The following is a 21,017-nucleotide window of genomic DNA, read 5'->3' as shown; positions in this document are numbered from 1 at the left end:
TTTCTTAGACACGTGTGGTCTTAGGAAAAGGAAATCCAGGTAACTTAAAAAAAAAAAAATGTGGTAAACACTAAGGATTTTTAAACCCTTACTCGGAGTGTGAGAGCCTATTGAATCCAGCAGTTTTACAGACGGTATGTAAATTAAATAAAAGGCAGGAATTGGATCAGAAAATAAGAGAATAAGAATGTGGTTAATATGTGCTAAATTAAGAAATTAATTAGGATTTAAATTAAATTAAGAGATATCATCACACACACACAAAAAAAAATTACTTGAACGGTTAATTTTCACTAACAGGTCAGAAGCAGATATTGGCCTTTTGGGGCACAAGGCCGTGAAAAATTATGAAACCTCTATATTGACAATTGGTCAATACACCACGATTCATTAATTTTAATTAGAATTAAGAAAAATATGACTTAAGTAATAAAATTGTTGAAAAATGATCTGTAATTAATAATTAACGATTTTCTTATTTACAAATTAAAGAAATGTTTCATTAAAAAGAATTATACCGGAATAATGAATTTCAAAAAATTATTCTTTTACAGAATCCATTAAGTAAAAAATAACATACAGAGTTAAATGAATATTCAATAAAAAATACTCCAATATATATATTATTTATACTTTATTAAAATTCTCAGCAATTTTGCATAATTTATAACCGAATCTGATGGCATAATCTGTTTCAGAAATGTGCTATCTTACTGATTCAAATAAGAATCATTAAATATTTTGTTAAAAGCCTATGTGAGTTTTTTTATTGAATTATAGCGTTTTATAAATATTTAATTTCTGCTCATAAATATGAGATCCAATCATTCAATGTCCTTGTGACGCACGAGAGATAGTAATGATTTTAATAATTCAATGCAAACGCATACTATATCTTATAATTCATGTACTTTTTCCAAATTTAAATATTCAGCAACATATTGTTTTTTAATCTACTTGCCTGTTCCCTCCTCTAAAGCCAGTGACTAAGACAATTTAGTTTACTTAACCGGAAATTCACCATTGCAAAAGCATAGGAAAAAAAGGATATTCTCTTTACGCAAATCAAAAGCATTTAATTTTACCCAAGATAGTACTTTTCTCTTTTATTGCGTATTTATTTTATTTATTGGCGTAGCATTCTTTCCTGAAGACATTTGTTGGATACCTCTAGAGAATGCTTTGTAAACATCTCTAATCTATAAACAAAACACATTGTGCTCGAAATGATGAGGCTCTAGATCAATTATTCTCAAAAACTGTGCCGCGGCACTTTTGTGTGCAGCCAAATTTTAGAAATATATATAGTAAAAATTACAATGCTTTTTTATTATTACGAGAAAAGTTTGTTTAAATTAAAGAAAAGTACACTGTAAAAGAAATCTGTTTTCTAGAAAAACAGTTTTTAACTGTTTTTATCTTCGATATTTTATACAGTGTATTTATTATAGGTACGTAAACAACTTTTAAACTTATCTTTTTCTTTGTGTGTTACCAAATTTTGAAATCATTAAAAATCTGCCGCGCCAAAAAAAGGTTGAGAATCACTGTTCTAGACTGATGCTTGTTCGGAATTCGAACATTTAAAGTAATAGCGGTGGAATAGTCAATAATAATCCCACATTTGGATTAAAGATTTGAAAACTGCTAAATCCTTTTCCCTTATATACAATATTACCAAATGACAGTTTAAAATTAATTAAGAATCTTACCTCTTTCAAACTCTTTTCACCAACTTCAGTTTCAAAATCGGTCTAATCCTTTGTTATGGTCTTTTTAAATATCTTAATGGTACTGTGATCAAAAAGTATCTGTAAAGTAATGAAAAAGAATATTTCATTTAAAACTTCAGTAGATATCGTCAGTAAACTGCATGATATATCTAGGATTTATCGTCTGCACGAAACATTTTAGCGACATCTGGCAACAATCAGGAATTAATTTCATCTGATAACAAAGGGTTTTAATCGGATACGAATTTTTACTTTATCAATTTTTCCAAAATGGCGCACGTAATTGAGTAGAGAATATGCATTCAAATATGCCAGTTCAGAGTAATTCTTGCAACAAGAATAGTTGAAATGTTGCGAAAAACCTTTAAGGACAATTGCTCATCAAAAACAAGAATATTAGAGTGGATTGAAATACGTAAACAAAGTAGAGAATCCGTCCATTGATGACTCACGCTCTGATAAACCATCCACCTCGTATAATTAAAATGTCGATCAGATCAAAGAGTCGACGATTAGTGAACACTGTTTTACTAATTCTTCTTCATAAATATGTCTAGGCAACTTTTCAATAAAAATTTCGTAGATTTTCGGAAATGGAAATCCATTCCATTCTCAGGGGTTCCGAATTTTTATTACCTGTTATCCTGTTACGATTTTATTTTGCATTCATTTCTCGGTAGCATTCTATAGAAACTGTAACAACAACAACATTCGCAAAGATACGATTCGAATTGTAGAGCTCGAAGTTTGAACTCCACTTATACTCACTCGTCAGAACGAAACAGAATCGAAACAGTAAATAATTAAATAAAAAAAAGATCACAAGTAAAGTGAATCATCCAAGGCCATTCTTTTATTAAACATATTCTTTAATGTGTTTTGATTTTTTTTCCTTCTTTTTTTATGTTCTTTTCCCAATGATGTGAAAAAGTATACTTTATCACATCATCTTATTGGCGCCTATTTTTTTTAAATATATTTTTGTTGTTTATTTCTTATCAGAATACTGTGAATATTTATTTCTTTTAATTAAAGGTTACAACGGTCAAAGTCAGGGCCGCTTATAATATTTTCTTTAAGTTGTTTCTTCCTGCACGCTTGAAAAATTCATAGCTAGTCAATAAAATTACAATCCTGAATTTAAGTATTTTACATTCCTATGCAATGTACATTGTAAGGCTTTTATTTTAATAAACTGAACAATTTACTCTCACACTTCAACGCATTCTATAATTGATAATGATTTATCTTTAGAATAATTTTGTGATAATATATTTGTTTTCGTTTATTCATTATGATTCTAGACCGCCCTGTATCCATGAACATATAAAATAGTACTGAAGCAGGCGTTCGGCGTTTTTAAATATTCTAATAACAAAATAAAGAAGTGAAACATATAAGAACCTAATAAATTATGTTTGATAAATTGTTAACTTCATGCTAATATTTTATAACTAATTGAATTTGCATTGTTTAACAAACTTATTTGTTTGGCAACTAGGAAAATCAAATTTTGTAATAGACCAATACGCAGCCTCCTAGCAGCCTTAGGCATTTGCCTATTTGGAAATACGCCAAAAATGGCGAACTTAAAGCCGGTAAATTATATAATTTTAGTGATCAGGAGGATACGTTCGTTTTAAATATTTGTTCAGCATTTGAATACTTTACCCACCCCATAATTGTTCCATTTTTTACAAGTAAAAAAAGGGATGTACAGCTGGTAAAAAATGTATTATACATTTTTTTGCGTTGTAAAAATGTATATTTATTAATTCTGATACATTTTGTACAGAATATAATTGCCTCCTTTTCAGGGGGAGAATTTAGATATTTTGCGGATCTACTGAATGCACATCACGAAGCCCACCTTTAATAAGCTGGGCAATTTGTAACAATTTCGTACAAAACAGTAAGGGAATTCGTCTGAAAGCGTAATCATTGTAAAACGTCTATTCTCATGGATATTTTCATCAACTTTCCTTACCAAATCATCGTTGACAACAGAAGACCGACCACTCCGCGCCTCATCGTGGACATTTATTTGACCTTCATTAAACATTCTAAACCATTTGCTCACCATTCCATCACTCATCGTGTCTTCACCATAAATATCTTTAATTTGATGATAGATTTCAACCAATTTCACATTCTTTGAGTTCAAAAATCGAATTACAGCACGAATCTCACAGTCGGTGGGATGAGTAATTGTTCTTAAACAAGTTAAATGTGTACAGCAAACCGAAAACATAACGTAAGGGAACCAAAATGGCGTCAGTTGAGAGCCAGTAAACGCGCATGCTCGGAACGCCGACTTCATATATAACTTTATATATAAGATAAAAATCAAAAGAATTTAATCATTGCATTTGTTAATATAAAGATAATAATATAGCAAGCAAATATAATTTATTATGTTTGCTGGAATATAATTTTAATAGTTGCAATTAGAAATTCATATGATTTATACAAATTATTATTTTACAAAATCTGAAAAGTGATGTATAACGCCAAATAAATGACTAGTTAATATTCCAATACATTATAAATAAATAATAAATCATAAGGTTCATCTAACAGTTCAATTCGACATGTTTTAAAAGCAACAAAATTTTTAGTTGTATCTTCGAATTCAGCTCTTTTAACAATTTTTCAGAGTTTGAAACAAAACACGTTACGTTACACTTGAAAATCTTTCTTCTGTAAAAGAATTTCTTTGGTAATTCTTTATTCTTTTACGGATATTACATGTATATTCCAGATGCATTAGCAGTTGATGTAAAGACTGAATGGTTGTTCTTCAAGAATTTATTTAAGAATTTCCCAGGAATATGTGAGCTTTTCTTCCGATTCAACTGCAAGCGGAAACTGTTCGAAATTAATGCACTAAGCATTCCATAAATCATTTTGATAAGTTCGTACAAGAAAGTCACTCTTTTCTCTGTTTCGGTCATCTATAATGTAAGTATCTTGTACAAAATTCTCATCAAATTCGGAATACTCAACTTGTTTTGTGTAAATTTGTTGTATTGAATTATCTCTCAATCTAAAGGTTTATAAGCTGTCTCTGTGCTCAGTACTTTTTCCGTGTTCTGATATTCTTGTGTTGTTTTCCCAATCATAAAAGCAACAGCAAAATAATTTGTTTTTTACTCAAAATAATTTATATTGTAAACTATTAGCACAGCTTTTTGAGTTCGAATACATTATTCTATGTTTCTCAACAGTTTATTTATTTTTTTTTACTTAGAAAAAATACTTATTTATTTTTAAATTTAGGATAATCAGAAAACACATTTAGATAAAGAAAATTACAATTTTTTACTTCTATGAAATGTTCTCTCTCTATGAATGCTCTATCTCTCCATTACAAAACAAAAATTAAAAAAAGAGGAAAGAAGCAAAAATCGCTATTCCAAAACAGTGGAATAAACTTCTGAAAAAACAAAAAAACAAAACAAAAAAAAACCCAGACAAATGAATCATAATAATAATAAAAAAAAAACCTTTCCTAGAAATAAAGTATTCTCACTGTTTAGAGATTGATATTACGGCGTATTCGTTTCTACTAATAAATAATCTAAAATTTGAATCCGAAATTTATTACTAAGCCGATGCTGATTATTTCTCTTGGTATAAAATGGGAAAATTGAGACATTTCTTTTGATTTCTACGAAACTCATAGATTGGTTCATGTTAGCAGACGTTCCAGATCAGCCAGATCAGTCTCGATTTTTGAGTCCTTTTGCCGAATTTGCCTTACATTTGAATTAAAAGCCAGGATTATTTTATTATTAGTAAGTACCAGTTCTGTATTTCTTTATTCTGTTTTCACTAATGGTGGATATCAAACTAGGAAACTACCTTAGAGGCGACGATCTGAGGAGGACCACAGCAGGTTGAGTAAAAATATATAATTAGTCAAATTGTTGAATACATAAATTTGTAAATAAAAATTCAATAAATTTTAAAATATTAAAATTATATTAATACTTTGTCAAATATAATTAGTCTGGTTCCCATCAGTTTCATAACGTCCGCTTGGTTATATCAAAACACACAGCGTGGTACAAAATGTATTCCTAAAATTAAAAAAAATGTATATATTCGTAATTTATTACAAAATTTATCAGCAATTTTTGGTATTATTTTTTTTTCTGCGGAACTTCCCACGCCTTCCATAGTGTGTATATGAAATATGTTTTCATTTCGTTCATTCGTTTTAGCTGCAGATGCCGCCAAAGAAGAAAAAAGTAATTTTATGGCCATCTTGTATGTTTGGAAAAAATTATTTCTCGTGCTTTTGCATGAAGGATGTCTATTTTATTGAACATAAGTGACTTACGAGTTTTCACTCAAATAAACATCCTAAAAAGAAAAATTATCTAATTTATTGATTTCGGATAATGGTATTCATAGAATCAGTGCATGAGACTTAGATACGTTATAGAAATAGACATGAGTCCAAAGCCAGTATTTCAATGAAATCTCTATGGTGTTTTTCGTAACCTATTTCTTAGAATTTGCATTATTTCCGGCTATCAAATTAATTTTTCTGTAGTAAATGTATTTAAATATGTATTACGTTTGTATATCCAAAGTGACTCCACGAAGTCCACAGCTGGGTTCTCTTTAAAGGGGCCAGAGTGTAAGAATCTATTTGGGGCACTAAATTTTTTGTAAAAAAAAAAAACAAGAAAAAAACATACAAACACGAACATATAATACTATTGCATGTTTATTTAATGCGTGATTTTATTTTTGTTATTAATTACTTCAGAAAAATTACAATTACTTTTTCAATGCTTATGCATTTTCGATGGTGAATTTAAAAAAAGGTGAAAGAACCAGTTTGTATTAACTGCAATTACAAAAGAAGTATATAGCAGCTTGAAATTATGTAAAAAGTATTTTAAATTCCAAAATAAAGAAGGACATCTCTGATATGCTGACATAACTAAGAAAGAAATTAAAAGTGTAGTAAATTAACACCAGAATAATAGAACTGTAGAACACCAGAATAATAAACGCAATCCCCTATTAAAGTTTACACCTCATACTACAGAAACTATTTGCAAGAAAAGAGACTAGCTCATGAGCTACTTACTGTACTTGGCTCAAAATTTAAAAGATATCAAAATAATGTACAAATTAAAACTATATACAGTATTTTTCACATCTAGCTATCCTAGTTTTATAATTATAGTGTTAACTTATATTCGTACAGCCGGACAGACAGAATTCATCTGAATACACTTTGCTCGAAGATTATTAGAATCTACAAATTAAATGTAAAGCCTGTATTTCGAATTTTATGAAAATATTTTGAATTTATTTTCGAATTTTTTTATTTCGAAATTTTATGAATTTATTTTTCGAATTACCACATCTAGTGGTTTGAGTTATCTTAGTTACAAACAGGCAAATTGCCAACAACAACAACAAAAAAAACCCCGTGTTTTTCGAACTCACAGAGATCTAAAACATATCGAGTCTTCAAAATCTCAAGTAGGAATTTTTGACGATTATAATACATTCTCTATACTTCGTATAAGAGAAACTAAAACATTCCAACTTATAATGGCTTTTAATTATGAAAGACTAGCACAGCCATGTTTTTCATGATCTCTTTTTTACATAAAAAAAGTTAATAAAAAAAATGAAAATTTCTTGGAGCAAATAAATAATAGTTTATGCATAGCAATATCAGAATAATTTATTAAAGAATAGTTTATTAAAACAATTAAATTTCATTTGTATAGTTAAGTAATTTAGACACTAAATTTGTTTTTCTTCCTTACAAGTTAAAAAAAAATCATTCATGATATAAAATAGAACAGGGCTATTCGACAGGTTTCGCAAATGACCGTAATACTAAAAAGTCGGGAATACTAAACCATTTCAAGCCACTAAATCCTCACACTTGAAATTGTGAAAAAGTAAAATTGTAAAGACAATTGCTTTTTTAAAAAAAATAAAAAATCTAGTCAGTATGAATATATTTATTCACAATTTAAACTAATATTTTCCAGATGATGATATTTATTTAAAATTTAGAATACATATTTTTCAGTTTGTATACAAGATTTTTGAAGATTCTTTAGCTGTCTTCATGCGCGTAGAAATCATGCGCGTCAGAGCGATCGTACATGGAAGTGTCTCGTGATGAGTGAAGGACACCTAATTGAGTTCAGTTAAATATACCGATTGTCACTGTGGACACCTTGACACTTTTCAATCGATGAAAGCCAAACGAAAAAGACAGTATGTAACTTCATATTAATTCGGGAACCAATGAAGTTCATACTCTTTCTCTCGTCTAAAGATACATAACATGATTCCCAGTTAATACAGTTTGTTTCCATTTCATCATACATTCATCATAAATGTTTAGTATTTCTTCATGTTTATCACTTTCTTGGTGAGTTTAAAGTCGCGAAGCGATGCATTTATAATGCAGTTTAATCTTCAAGAATCGTACTCAACATCTTCATCAACGGAAACTGTTGATGAAGTTCTTCCATTTGATGGAAAGCAGATTTCTCTACTCCTTTGTCCGACTCTGAAATAGATTTGCCTTAAGGCTTGCTCGCTGAAAGTTTGCGTTTCAGAAATGTATATTTGTGTTGCAATCAAAAGATCAATGTTATCAGCACTGATTTTCTATCCCTTGTTTATATATATTCAGAGAAGGTCGGTAGGAAAAGTACTATCGCATCAGAATTGCACTTGTAGTCGAAATAATCCATTATCTTCCAGAAATCAACATGATTTTCAGCAGACCAGTCAAGAAACTGATGATGTTCTTTTGCCTTTTTGGAAGCATAGCCATCCAGTCCCTTGTCAGTTCTCAATCAGACTGGCTTGTTTTAACATTTTAAACAAACATTTCTGCTCTAGCATTTATGTTGGGGAAGATCGTCATTATGGGCTATTTCAAGTACTATTGTTTTTGAATATGAGAGATATATTTGTTTTAAGATGAAGTTGAACTATTATCTTCGGGGCAGGTAAAATATTCAGAGGATGAGGTGGATACTATTTCAAATGGTATTGGTTCAAGTTGTAAGTCTGAGGGTGCCTTATACAAAGTTATTAGTTCGTAGTACCAGGGTTGAATGGGTGGCTGAGGAACTGGAAAGTAATAAAGATCTTCCCCTACGTAAATGTTAGAGCAGAAGTCGTCCGCTCTGGTACAGCAAATGTACCTGCGGAAAAACCTTCGAAGCCTTTTGAAAAAAAGTCTTCGATTCATTTTTAAAATATCAAGAGCTTTTTTCAAGTAAGAAACGCAAAAGATCACTCACCAAGATACGTCTTTAAAATAATGACGTGCGATGTTTATTACCTATAACAGTGTTAATGCTGTGTTGTGTGAAACAATACTCAGCTCAGGCATTTGCTGCAGAATCAATGACATCACAAAAATTTTCTTCTATTTAAATTAGAACAAAATATTAACATTGTTATGGAAAGTGATAATGTTCATTCTCATTGTTCTATTTACCCCAACAATCGTAGCTAAACATTAAGGCAATTTTTCTAAGTGAAAAAAATTTTCATTAAAAATTTTTAAAAATTCTACTAATCAGTTAAATAATTAAACATGCAACAAGAAATTCTTAGAATATTTTTTTTTCTTAATCTAGTTCAAATTGCTAATAAATTAGTTGCGAGATTTCATTACTGAGAAATTTGATGTGAAAATGTGTGTGTCTGCGTGCGTGTAAATGTGTGGTTGTGTGTGTATGTGGCGCCTTGCCTATGATATATACCTAACAACCATTCAGTGACAGAAGGATAACCTTATTTATGTAAATAAGATGTTACCAGATAAACAAATATTTTACTGGTACAGTGATAAGCTTTATATGAAGGGTACATCAATCATTAGGTGCCGGCGTCCTTGCATAGGGGTAGCACATCTTCCCCGTGATCTGGGCGTCCCGGGTTCGAATCCCGGTTCGGGCATGGTTGTTCTTCATCTGTGTTGTATTTGTGAGGTGTGTGAATGTGCCCCCCTGTAAAAAGGGGTTGTGCAAGCGAATGTGTGAGTTTCATCTTCATATAAGCTAGAAGTCAGACTTCTGCCCTCGGGTGCTCAGGGGACTTTATCCTCAGAAGCTACTGCACTCCCTTTCCGTGGTAATGCGCACACGACATCATCATCATCAATCATGAGGTGGATTTGTCGGCCATATTGCCGATACTGAAATATATTTTTTAAGATACTTTGTGCGCATGGGCTAAGGATTCTCATTTTATTAATTAACACAGTAATACTGTTACTAGTCACAATATCTCAATAATTTGTTAACACTGGAAAGTATAGTGTAACACCCATATATTATTGTTAAGAAACAATTGATAGCACGATACAAATAAACATAGCGCGATAACAGAAGAAAGTATCATAGAATTTGGATCGAATTATTCATTGTATTAGCCACCTTTGGCGACTAGTTAATTTGCCAGTTTAATATTTAACTTTTTTTCCAATCTATGTTTTATCTACACTCCATTAATTATAATAAAGTACTTGGTTCAGTAATCCTTAAATTCCTAATATAATATATCTTTTATCAATCTTTATAATTTTCATTATTACAGTCACAATCTGCTTTATCTATTTTACTTAATTTTTGCTCAAGTACTTATACATAAAAATTCGTTTTCTTCATATTGGTAGATAACCAAAAGCTATTGACTCATCTGTATTGCACTATTAAGGAAAAAACATCTTTACTGTTATGCATAATTTTTGGTATTTCCAGGTTTTCGAAATTAATAGTTAAAAATCTGACTAAACAATACATTTCATTTAAATATTTTTATATTTATATAGTAAATTGTTTATTTCCTAATTTGAGTTTAAATTTTATTAAATTTGTTATTTTAAATGTAATGAAGGAGTTTTCAAATTTTAAATCTCCAAATTTATTATTAATGAACCGTATTAATTTTATTTTTTCTAAGAACGAAAAGAACATTTTTAATTTTAAGAATGTTATCACCCTTGTGTTCCAGATTGAAATATTTGAGAAATAGTTTAAATAATATTATGCCATCCCTTCTTTTATAGCTCTGAAATATCTTATTTTTATATATCGAGAGTTTTCTTTACCCAAAAATGCTTTATAAACACTAAAGTGATTATAAATACGGATGTTATCTAAGTCACAGAAATAAATACTGACAATTCGCCATATTAAACACTAATAAGTTTGAAAATCAAATAAAATTGCAAAGAAAGCATGCCAGTTGAATCAAAAGATCATAAAATAAGATTTGCACAAAATTTCAAGGAGAAAAACTAAACTTACGCCTGAATGCAGGTGTAAGTATCCAATCGGAACTCTCCCACGCTGAAAATTGAAAACTCCTACAGCACTTCGTCAAAAGACATTTTTATGACAATAATTAAATTAAATGACCTTAGTGCCATCTGTTAAATAAATTCTAAAGTGAAAAATTTGAAAGAATATATTTAGATGGAAAAAAAAATTCGAATATAGAAATACCCTCTCTAGAAGGAGATAGCTGTTTAAAAACAAATCTTATTAGTGCGATAACTGGAGTAAATTTCATTAGATTTGCATCGAATTATTTGCTGTAATAGTAGCCTTTGGAGACGAATTGATTTGTTAAAATTAAAGATTAATGAAAATTTATATTTAATATTTTGTAAAAATATGTCTTAATGACTCTCTCAGAAATCCTAAATCCCCAAATTTATTATTAATAAATGTTTAATTTTATTCTTAACTAGCCGCCTTTGGCGACCAGCCGGTTTCGTCAGTCTTAATCCTCTTTCAAATTCTCAATTAAATATTTTATGTAACTTATCTTTTAATAGCTTCTTCATCAAAATATTTTTTAGCTTCAAGTTTTGATAGTCATATGATTCATTCATGCTATTATAAAGACCTTACGGCATAATGTACTATATATCTCTCTAATTTTATGTCTGCTCCCTTAAAATTTCTATTTTAAATGAAAGTGGAAATGATTAAACTGAAATTATTATAAAAACATCTTTTATTGAAACGAAGCCTTTTTTAAAAATATGTGTACTGAAAACTGAGTCACAGTTTAAATCTTATGTGCATTACAGAATATCATTCATAATTTATGTAATATCTCAAGAATTATTCAACAAAAATTTCTCAGATTCATCATAAGATTTAGTTTTTAGTTTTACTTTCAAACGGATTTAAATGACGTGAATAATAATATTTTACTTTGTTTCGGTCGATAAATATACTTCAAAAATTTAAAGTCTAATTTTTCTAAGTCTAAATTTTATACATTCCATTGGTCCTAAGGAATCATTTTCTGCGAAATATTCTTGACACTTCAGCTTTTAAATAAATAAATACTGAGCCGTAAATGCTTCGGGATCACTGGTAGGAATTTCCTTCCGAAAGGATACAAATTCTTCTTATAGAGGACTCCTTCGACTAATTCAAAGTTTCTCAGCTTGCTTGCTTCGGTACTTTGTTGGTCTCTTATTATTTTTGCCAATTCCGGATCGTTCATCTGCTCTTCTGAGAGATTAGTGAATAAATTGACACCTATGGAGTCCCCAGACCATGAAACATCGACTTTTAATGGGTTTCTGGACAGACTATCAACGTCTGTTTCCTTCTACTTTTGTACACCACTGATACGTCGTATTCTTGGAATCGCAGCGCCCATCTAGCGAGTCTTCCAGAGGGATCTTTCAGTCCTGTCAGCCAACACAGGGAATGATGGTCAGTGACGATCTTGAAAGCCTTTCCAAAGAGATATGATCGAAACTTAGTTATAGCCCATATGGCCGCAAGGCATTCTCTTTCAGTTGTGGAATAGTTTCTCTCAGCCTTCGTCAGAGTGCGCGAGGCATAAGCTATTAATTTTTCCTTCCCATCTTGGATTTGGACTAATACTGCGCCGATTCCGTATCCACTCGCGTCAGTGTGAAGTTCCGTTGGTGCAATTTCGTCATAAAGGCCTAAGACTGGATCGGAGGTAAGATTATTCTTCAAGATATTAAAAGCTTCCAGTTGTTCAGGTCCCCAACAGAATTTTGTGTCCCCCTTCAGTAACAACTGTAGAGGTTCGGCTTTATGGCAAAAGTCTTTGATAAATCGGCGATAGTAAGAGCAAAGTCCCAGAAAGCTTCTGATGTCATGGATATTCCTAGGCACGGGAAAGTCACTCACGGCCTTTACTTTTTCTGGGTCCAATCGTACGCCATCACTGGATACTAGGTGTCCCAAGATCTTTATTTCTTGTGCTCCAAAGCGACATTTCTTTGGATTAAGGACAAGGCCTGCGTTCTGTATACACTGAAGGACGGTATTCAACCTCTGAAGATGTTCATCGAATGTTTCTGAGAATACCACAATGTCATCTAAATAGAAAAGGCACATTGTCCATTTTAAATGTCACATTAGATTATACATCATCCTTTCAAATTAAAATTTAAAGAAATAGCTCAGAGATGCACATTCCCGAACTCCAAGGTATGCATGTGCTAAATTTGGTAGCTGTAGGTCAAACTGTCTGGCCTGTAGAGCGCCAACACACACGCACACTGAGCTTTATTATAAGTATAGATTTGGCCAAAAAAAATTTTTTAATTATAATAATGTTATGTTCCAGATTTCAATATTTGAGAAATTCCTCAAAAATAATATCATAATCTCCACCTATTTCTTTACCTCTTTTAAATCTCGATTTTTTATAAATCTGTACTTTTCTTCATCCAAATTTTTTTTGAAAACATTAAACTCGTTATAAATGCAGATATTATCTATGTCCCAGATACCTTCGCCGTAATAAGCAAGAAGCAGTTTGAAAATCAAATATACAGTTAAATCAAAATATCCTAAAATAGGATTTGCACAAAGTTTGACTGTTGAAGTCACAAGTTTGTGCAAATCCTTTATTTCACAAAGTTTGATTGACTGTTGAAGGTAGTGTGCCCTACCTTACCTCACTGGTACCTACCTACCCTACCTTTACTGGTAAGACTGTTCTACACTAGACAGTGTAATGCCATGGCTACTCTTAAGCAAACCTGCATGTCTTGAAACAGAACATATGAAAAGTTGTTATGAACATCGAAACTGATAATTTACATGCAGCAGTGGAGAACATCATACACTGTTCGCTGTATGTTGTACACAGGGAAGGTCAGAATACTGAAAATGCCGAACGACGTCCAGGGGATCTTAATGTTGATGAATAATAGATTATTTTCTGAGTGTTTTATGAATTCATTCATAACTGTACTTCCACAGAGCCAGTATTTTCCCTATCGGTAACTTTCAGTACAAATTTTTTTTTTCGCCGAGTTCATCTTCTCATGCCTTTTACAGTCTGTATATGAAATATAATTTCATTTCATTCATTCGTTTTAGCTGCAGATACCTCCAAGTAAGAAAAGATATTTTATGACCACCCTGTATTGTGGAAGCATTTTTGTAGGCCTATTAATATCAAAATTCGACACAAAACTACAATTGTAGTCACAAAATAAACATAATTTCATTGATTTAAGTTATTGCGTTTAGATGCTTGCGAAAGTGCAGACTGACACACGGTCAGCTGTTCGATGGATTTAGTTCAAAATTTGATCAATTATTTCAGATTTATTTTCTTTAGATACCGTATGTACCAAATTATCTAAGGACCTTCTTGCGTTCTGCAGCTATTAAGTTCACTTGTATTCGAACAGCCATAAAATTAAGACTTCCTATGAATGGATTTCGTTCAAAATTTGATAGAAATCTACAAATTAAGTTCCATATGCCAAATTTCAACCATGTTCCTCAAGGTGGTTTTCAGTTATCGTGCTCACGGACTAACACACAGACTTGATGCCAAAAATGCGTTTTTCGAGTTCAAAGAGATAAGTCAAATCGATTTTTTTTTTTTTTTACTATTACAGCATTTTCTCTGTACTTCGTATACGAGAAAATAAGAAATCGAGGATCTCATGATATTCTCTGCCTAAGGTCACAAAATACTTTGCTTTTGATTGTACCAATGTAAATAGGTTATAAACATTTCAAACTTATGATGTTGATGTCGTGTCCGCGTTACCTCAGAAAGGAGGTGCAGTAGCTTCTGAGGGTAAAGCACCCGAGAGCAGAAGTCTGACTTCTAGCTCATATGAAAATAGCACTCACACACTCGCTTGCACAACTCCTTTTTACAGGGGAGGGGGGCTCTTTCACACACCTCAAAGATAGAACACAGGGGAAGAACAACCATTGCCGGAACCAGGACTTGAACTCGGGACACCCAGATCACGGGGAAGACGCACTACCCCTAGGCTAGAACACCGACTTATTTAAAGTTTATGCCAGTGTTATGTTGTCGATTCTAATTTTAAGGTTGTCACTGTTAAATTTCTAATCTTTATATCATTGATAGAATGAAACAATTGTTTCTCTCACCCCCACCTCCCCTTTTTTTTTTTTTCAGAAACGCCTAAAGCCATGTTCAAATATCTTGCTCATCTGTCATTGTGCCCTCATCCCCGAGCTGTAGAACCTGAAGATGTGTCTATCCCTATGTCACTTGAGATGAGAAAGCGAAACATGCACTCATATGACTTTGCACCTAACAGAAGCGAATTCGCCGTGCCCGGAATCGGCTACTATAGATGCGATATCTGCTACAATTACTGGCGATGTGCCTACGCATGGGTGGTGGTGGACTTGAGGAAGCCGAATATCAGCTACAGGTGGAAGATGAAGTGCAAGTACTGCTGCTTTCATGAGAAACATGCTGGGGTCACGCCAGTCTTCGCCGTAGAAGAAATTAAGAACCTCACCAAGAAGGCCATCAACTTGTGAGTAGTTCAGCTTTCTATTATCCTGCCAGTGGTTATCAATAGCTGCCTCACTAATAGATGCAATTATTGAATAAGTAAGCACTTCATAAGACAGGCCGTGATACATGAAAATAATCTTTCATTCTTTCAAACTTCAAAGAACAATAATATCGCTTTTAACTGACTAGAACAGGCCCTAACTGATGCCAAAATCAAACACACCATATTATTCTCCTTTTTCATTTTCTGAGGGACCAGAGTTATAGTAGTGCAAACCAGTAGGAAAGAAACATCAGTCATGGGAAATACCTGTATTAACCTTTTAACTGGTTTGGCCACAAGTTATATATGAATCGGATTTTCCTCATTTAAGCTCACAACAGCTAAGCCATTGTTATATGCATGAATGGTGTAAATCTCATAAAAGTTATAGTTCAATGCAAAAATTACTTGAAATACACAATATGCCAAGTATTATCTGGATTCTCGTTTGAATCACAACCACAAAACATTCCCAAAATTCAAATATTTCATTTAATTAGATAATTCAGAAAATTAATCAATTGAGTTTGCCGTTCACTTCAGAAAGCCACACCTTTCATGCTTGAAGGTTTATTACTATATAGAATGATATGCAAAAAAGCACTTTATTAATATCCCGACTTTAATATTCACACACAGAGAAAAATATTAACTTTTTAAAAATAATTCAGGTTTAAAAGCATAGCAATATATATGTTATGATATTTTAAAATCTAAATCTTAATTAATTTCCTAATTTTTATCTTAATTTAGATGATATTAGCGTCATTCTAGTATGCTCCCTTATTTGCCGATCCGATTCCTACTTTTTATTTAATGAATGCTACACGCGTTCTATAAAACTACTAGTCTCAGAATTTTCTCACGCTCCTAGTTGAAGGGATGAAAATCCTTAATGCTTACAACAATCTTTTAAAAATACCTATGAATCCTTTTCCTAAGTCGACATGTGTCAAAGAAATCCCTATCAAAATCTCATGGTGAAACCACTGAAGGGAAAAATTGTGGTCTCTTCTGCACTTGTGTCACGATGAAATAAATCAGCGTTTTAAAATTCCAAAAGTTTCTTCTCTTCCGCCACGCAACTGCTAAAATATACTGTTTGCATTATATATATATATATATATATATATATATATATATATATATATATATATATATATATATATATATATATATATAATGTTTACTTAAAATTAGTAAAATGTAATAAACTACAAACCATAAAATTATAAGTTTGTTTCAGAAATTTTCAATAAAGTAAATATTTCCCCAGTCAAAAACTATTACAAAGAAGGTGCATTGTATTTAGAGCGCACCAATGTTGCTACATATGAAAACACGAATGCATTTAACCAAATTAGAAAAATAAATTTAAATTGAAATAACAATGGAATAAAAAATGAAAATGATGAATTCGGCCTGAAGACTTTATCAAGGGTCACCCTCCTGAAGGGATTCAAACCAATGATTTTTTCTATGCGAGATCTTTTGTCCAAGTATTGACCCCTCTTGACTCAAAAATCTCAAAAAATTGAGGAGTTTTTTTTGAAGACAAGAATTAATATAAACAAAACAATAACATTAAAATTAGACAATTATAAACAAAATATTTATTTAGTTGACAAGTTATTTCCAAATTCAAATCCAAGCAAAACCCCCCAAAAATCGAAATCAAATCAAACCACTATAAGGCAATTATCAAACTATAAAACCAAAAAAACATCAATAAAAGCAAAGAACATACCATTTGAAAACAATTTAATAGCTTTTTATGAAGAAAATTAAACTTATTCCTGCAGACAATTATACTTATCTAAATTCAACGTTCCCGCGCTTAAAGCTGAAAACTCCTGCAACGCTTGGTCATAGTGCCTCGTCCTCATATGAAATAAAGTGAACGATCTCAGTGCCATCTATTTATTTGAAATAAAAATCTATGAGAATAAACTAGAAAGCATATCTTCGGTTATGAAAATATTAGAATGTAGGTTAGAAAATAGATAAACTCTCTCTCTTATTGAAACTTCTATATTGCAATCGTTTTGGGGAAAATCATTGAAAGTAAATTTTTAAAAAGATTGTTTGTTGCTTCAGTATGTAAGAAATTTTGTTATTACAAATTTTTTTTTATCCTGTTAAATTGAGAGAAAATCAAATTTTTGAAAACTTTAGACTTAAAATTAGAATAATAATTACTAAGTTGAATTATTTTGAAGTCAAACTCATCCCTTTTATCGTAAATACCTACCAAAGTTTTTCCATTAGAAATTTCTATTTTTAAATCCATATAAGTAGCTTTGCATTGATTTTCCTTCGTTTCAGTTAAACTTAATTCCTTTAAATACAATATCAACATTAGAATTATCTATGTTTAACAAAAGTAAATCATCAATATATCTAAAATCCTTTACTAAATTGTGTCTAATTTCTTTTTTCTCCTATTAATGTAGAAAAATATTACTTTCCTAAAAAATATTAAAGTCCTTGAAAAATCTGTTTCATTGGAATTTCCGTCACTTATTTTTAAAAACTAATCCAGTTAAAAATATAATTTTCGGAAATATTAAATTTATATAATGCAAATCAATTACTTTTTGTAATAAAATCTCTATTAAAATGTTAGTCGTATATAATAATACACGACGAACATCTATTAATTTCTCGTGGGTAGGTTTATGTACACATTTTCAAAATCATAAGTTTATTAGCATTGTTATCTTTTAGAAATTTCAGAAATTATTTGTTGCCATAGTAAAATAATTAAAGTTTTTCTCATTTTTTAAAAAAGTTTATTCAGGATAATTTTTAGATATTAAAGAAATGTGTTGCCATATGGGAATAATAAATACCAGTGCTACATGTTACGAATCTAAATTTTAAAGTTTTTTTTTAAATGGAATTTGACTGTTGGGAATAAATAAGGATCATTTAAAGAACAAGTCTTTAACTTAAATCTTATCGTAAAGTTTTTAATAGCAGATTTATGGCTATTTACTCTTGTTAAATTCAGGACTGGCTTGTCCTGTATAATTCAATTCATATTCTTTACATTGTATAAAATAAATAAGATTTTCCAATTTTACAAAACACTTCTAGATTTGATTTTTCATTTTTATTTTGTTCTTTGCCAGTTAGAGGGCAAGTTTTACACTTTTTGTTACCGCAAATCCACTATTTTTTTTGTACTTTTATAATTTTTTTTTTGTACAAAACAGTTATGCAAGTAACATTTTGTTTTCCAAGCAAAAAGCTATCTACAGTGCCCATCGGTAAAGCGCGCGACGGGCCATCGCTGTGAGAAATTCTTTTATCAAGCTTTGAGTAATTCATTCAATTAAAAAAAATCTTTTAACTTCAACAACCCAGAATCCTCGGTTCCAATCCAAAAAAGAAAAAAATTCTAAATTGTTTTAAACATTTGCAATTAGTGGAAAAGCGCAAATGTAGTTCAGTTCCCGCAATGTGCATGTATAAGAAACTACAAACCATAGAATTAAAGCAGAATCTATGAAACTAACTTATAAAAATAAATATTTCCTGATTCAAAAAATGAATCAAACTTTTTTCTAATTTTATTTAAAATGTAATAATTAACATTTTTCTAATTTTAAGTATAGGACGCCATTCCAAATTTAAATCATTATTTTTACTAAGCTCTTGTCCATAATTAATTGTAACTTTAACTTCCCGAGATTCAGTTTAAATTACTCTTGGGACTCCCCGCGCTGACGGCGACGGAATCTCCTTTCAGATGAGAAAATTGCTAAATGATGCACGCATTGGCGTGGTTTCCAGCCCCTCCCTGATTACGTGATGCCCCCTCTGCAGTGAATATGATGACCTGATGTTATATTTCAATACCTTTGAATAAAATCACCTGCAATCTAATCACTGAAGATCAAATAAAGGAATTTCAACTCCGTACGGTTGGACGTACTGGTACGGAATATTATGTAGATTTTACATTGCTACTGCTAAATTATTGTCACATTCATGCATGCATGCACGCACGCACAAGCAGAAACTTCTCATACTTGTTTTGGTAAAAATCTAAGTTGATTTGCAAATGCAAAAAGGCGTGGAGGATTTTCTGTTTCTCAAAAAGAGAAGTTAATTTAATCTGAAACCTCCAGTAAAAAGTAAAATAAACGATGGGAACATACAGGTTGTCCAACAAGGTATGCAGCGTCTAATATTTACAGAACATGTCAAGAAGAGTATTTTGATATATAACGCGTGGGGTCATTGATTGATTGATTTGAATTTCGTAAGGGAACAGAACTGCATCCCTTCTCATTAACAGATGCACCGTGCTTTAGGACAAGTCGAATTGTCGTGTCACCTGTCGTACCGAAGTTGACGGACTTGCTTCGCACACTTCTTTCACTTTCTGAACCCCTTAACGCTTCACATCTGAACTTTTTGTTGCAATAAAGTGTGTAAATGAACTTTCCATGAAAATCACTATTTTTTTTACAGGTATCTATACGAACTGTTCATGGACCTTGATCTTGGATTGTACCAGATTGGGTCGAAAGGTCCCCATCCTAAAGAACTGTGCGAAAGATGTGAATGGGGTAAAAAGGAATGTTGGAAAACCTGTAAACCAGCTCGGCTCCCACATGGACATCTCTTGCAGATATGAATATTGTAATGCCAAACCTCTTTTCTTCATTCTTCTATTGTAATTCAGACTTCTTTCTACATGTCTCAATGATTAATTTTATAAATAAAAAAGCAAATAAACTGCTTTAATGCTTACAGAATTCAATTCTTTTTTTGTTGAACGTGTAATAGAGGCATATAGTCTCATATTAAACATACTTGATTTCTCTAATCCAACTCTATTCCCACACTGTGGGTCGTATCAAGTTCTTCAATATTTATGCTTTTACGTTACAATATAACATGGCAAAAGAAAAAAGAGCGCAATACGTGAATAAGTTACTCGTGTCGAATGATGAAGTAACAAAACAAATGTCTTTTTAGCTTGCGGGTGACATATATAAAGAATAAATGATACATTTATCACGTTGCTTCTTACTCGACACCATGGCTAAAGTTATATTTCCGTGCAGAATCCGTCCATCCAATGGGAAATTATTTTGCACTATGAGCGCTCTAATCAGTCTTTCGTAAGAATTAATTTCAGTTCGTTACGCATGAACGTTTATTATATTTAACAGTAAATAGTTATTTATTTTTGCTAAAGTCCCTTTTTTGGCCCATCCGACTGGAAAAGAACGGAACCTAAAAAAATTAAATGCACTGAGAACGAAGGAAGTAGTTTTCAATAGAATCAGTTCGTAAAAAATGAATCACTCAGTATAAAAGTTTGTAAATCTCTGCTCTAAATAATATTTGTAGAAACATTACTCGTATTCTTAAACTTTCCGGGTTACTCTGACCAT

The 21,017-nt window shown here is 31.3% G+C and overlaps 1 protein-coding gene across 1 annotated transcript; it reads left to right on the top strand.

The window, feature by feature from the left end:
• The first annotated feature begins 5,502 nt into the window (after positions 1-5,502).
• LOC129976643 (uncharacterized) lies at positions 5,503-20,301 on the top strand. Its single transcript, XM_056090324.1, has 3 exons — positions 5,503-5,530; positions 15,210-15,579; positions 20,086-20,301. The coding sequence occupies exons 2-3, from the start codon at positions 15,224-15,226 to the stop codon at positions 20,249-20,251; spliced, it is 522 nt and encodes a 173-aa protein (XP_055946299.1). The 5' UTR covers positions 5,503-5,530; positions 15,210-15,223; the 3' UTR covers positions 20,252-20,301.
• The last annotated feature ends 716 nt before the right edge of the window (positions 20,302-21,017 follow it).

The sequence above is a fragment of the Argiope bruennichi genome, chromosome 7 (genome assembly GCF_947563725.1).
Source record: "Argiope bruennichi chromosome 7, qqArgBrue1.1, whole genome shotgun sequence".
NCBI lineage: Eukaryota > Metazoa > Arthropoda > Arachnida > Araneae > Araneidae > Argiope > Argiope bruennichi.
This window is presented reverse-complemented; position numbering and strand designations above follow the sequence as displayed.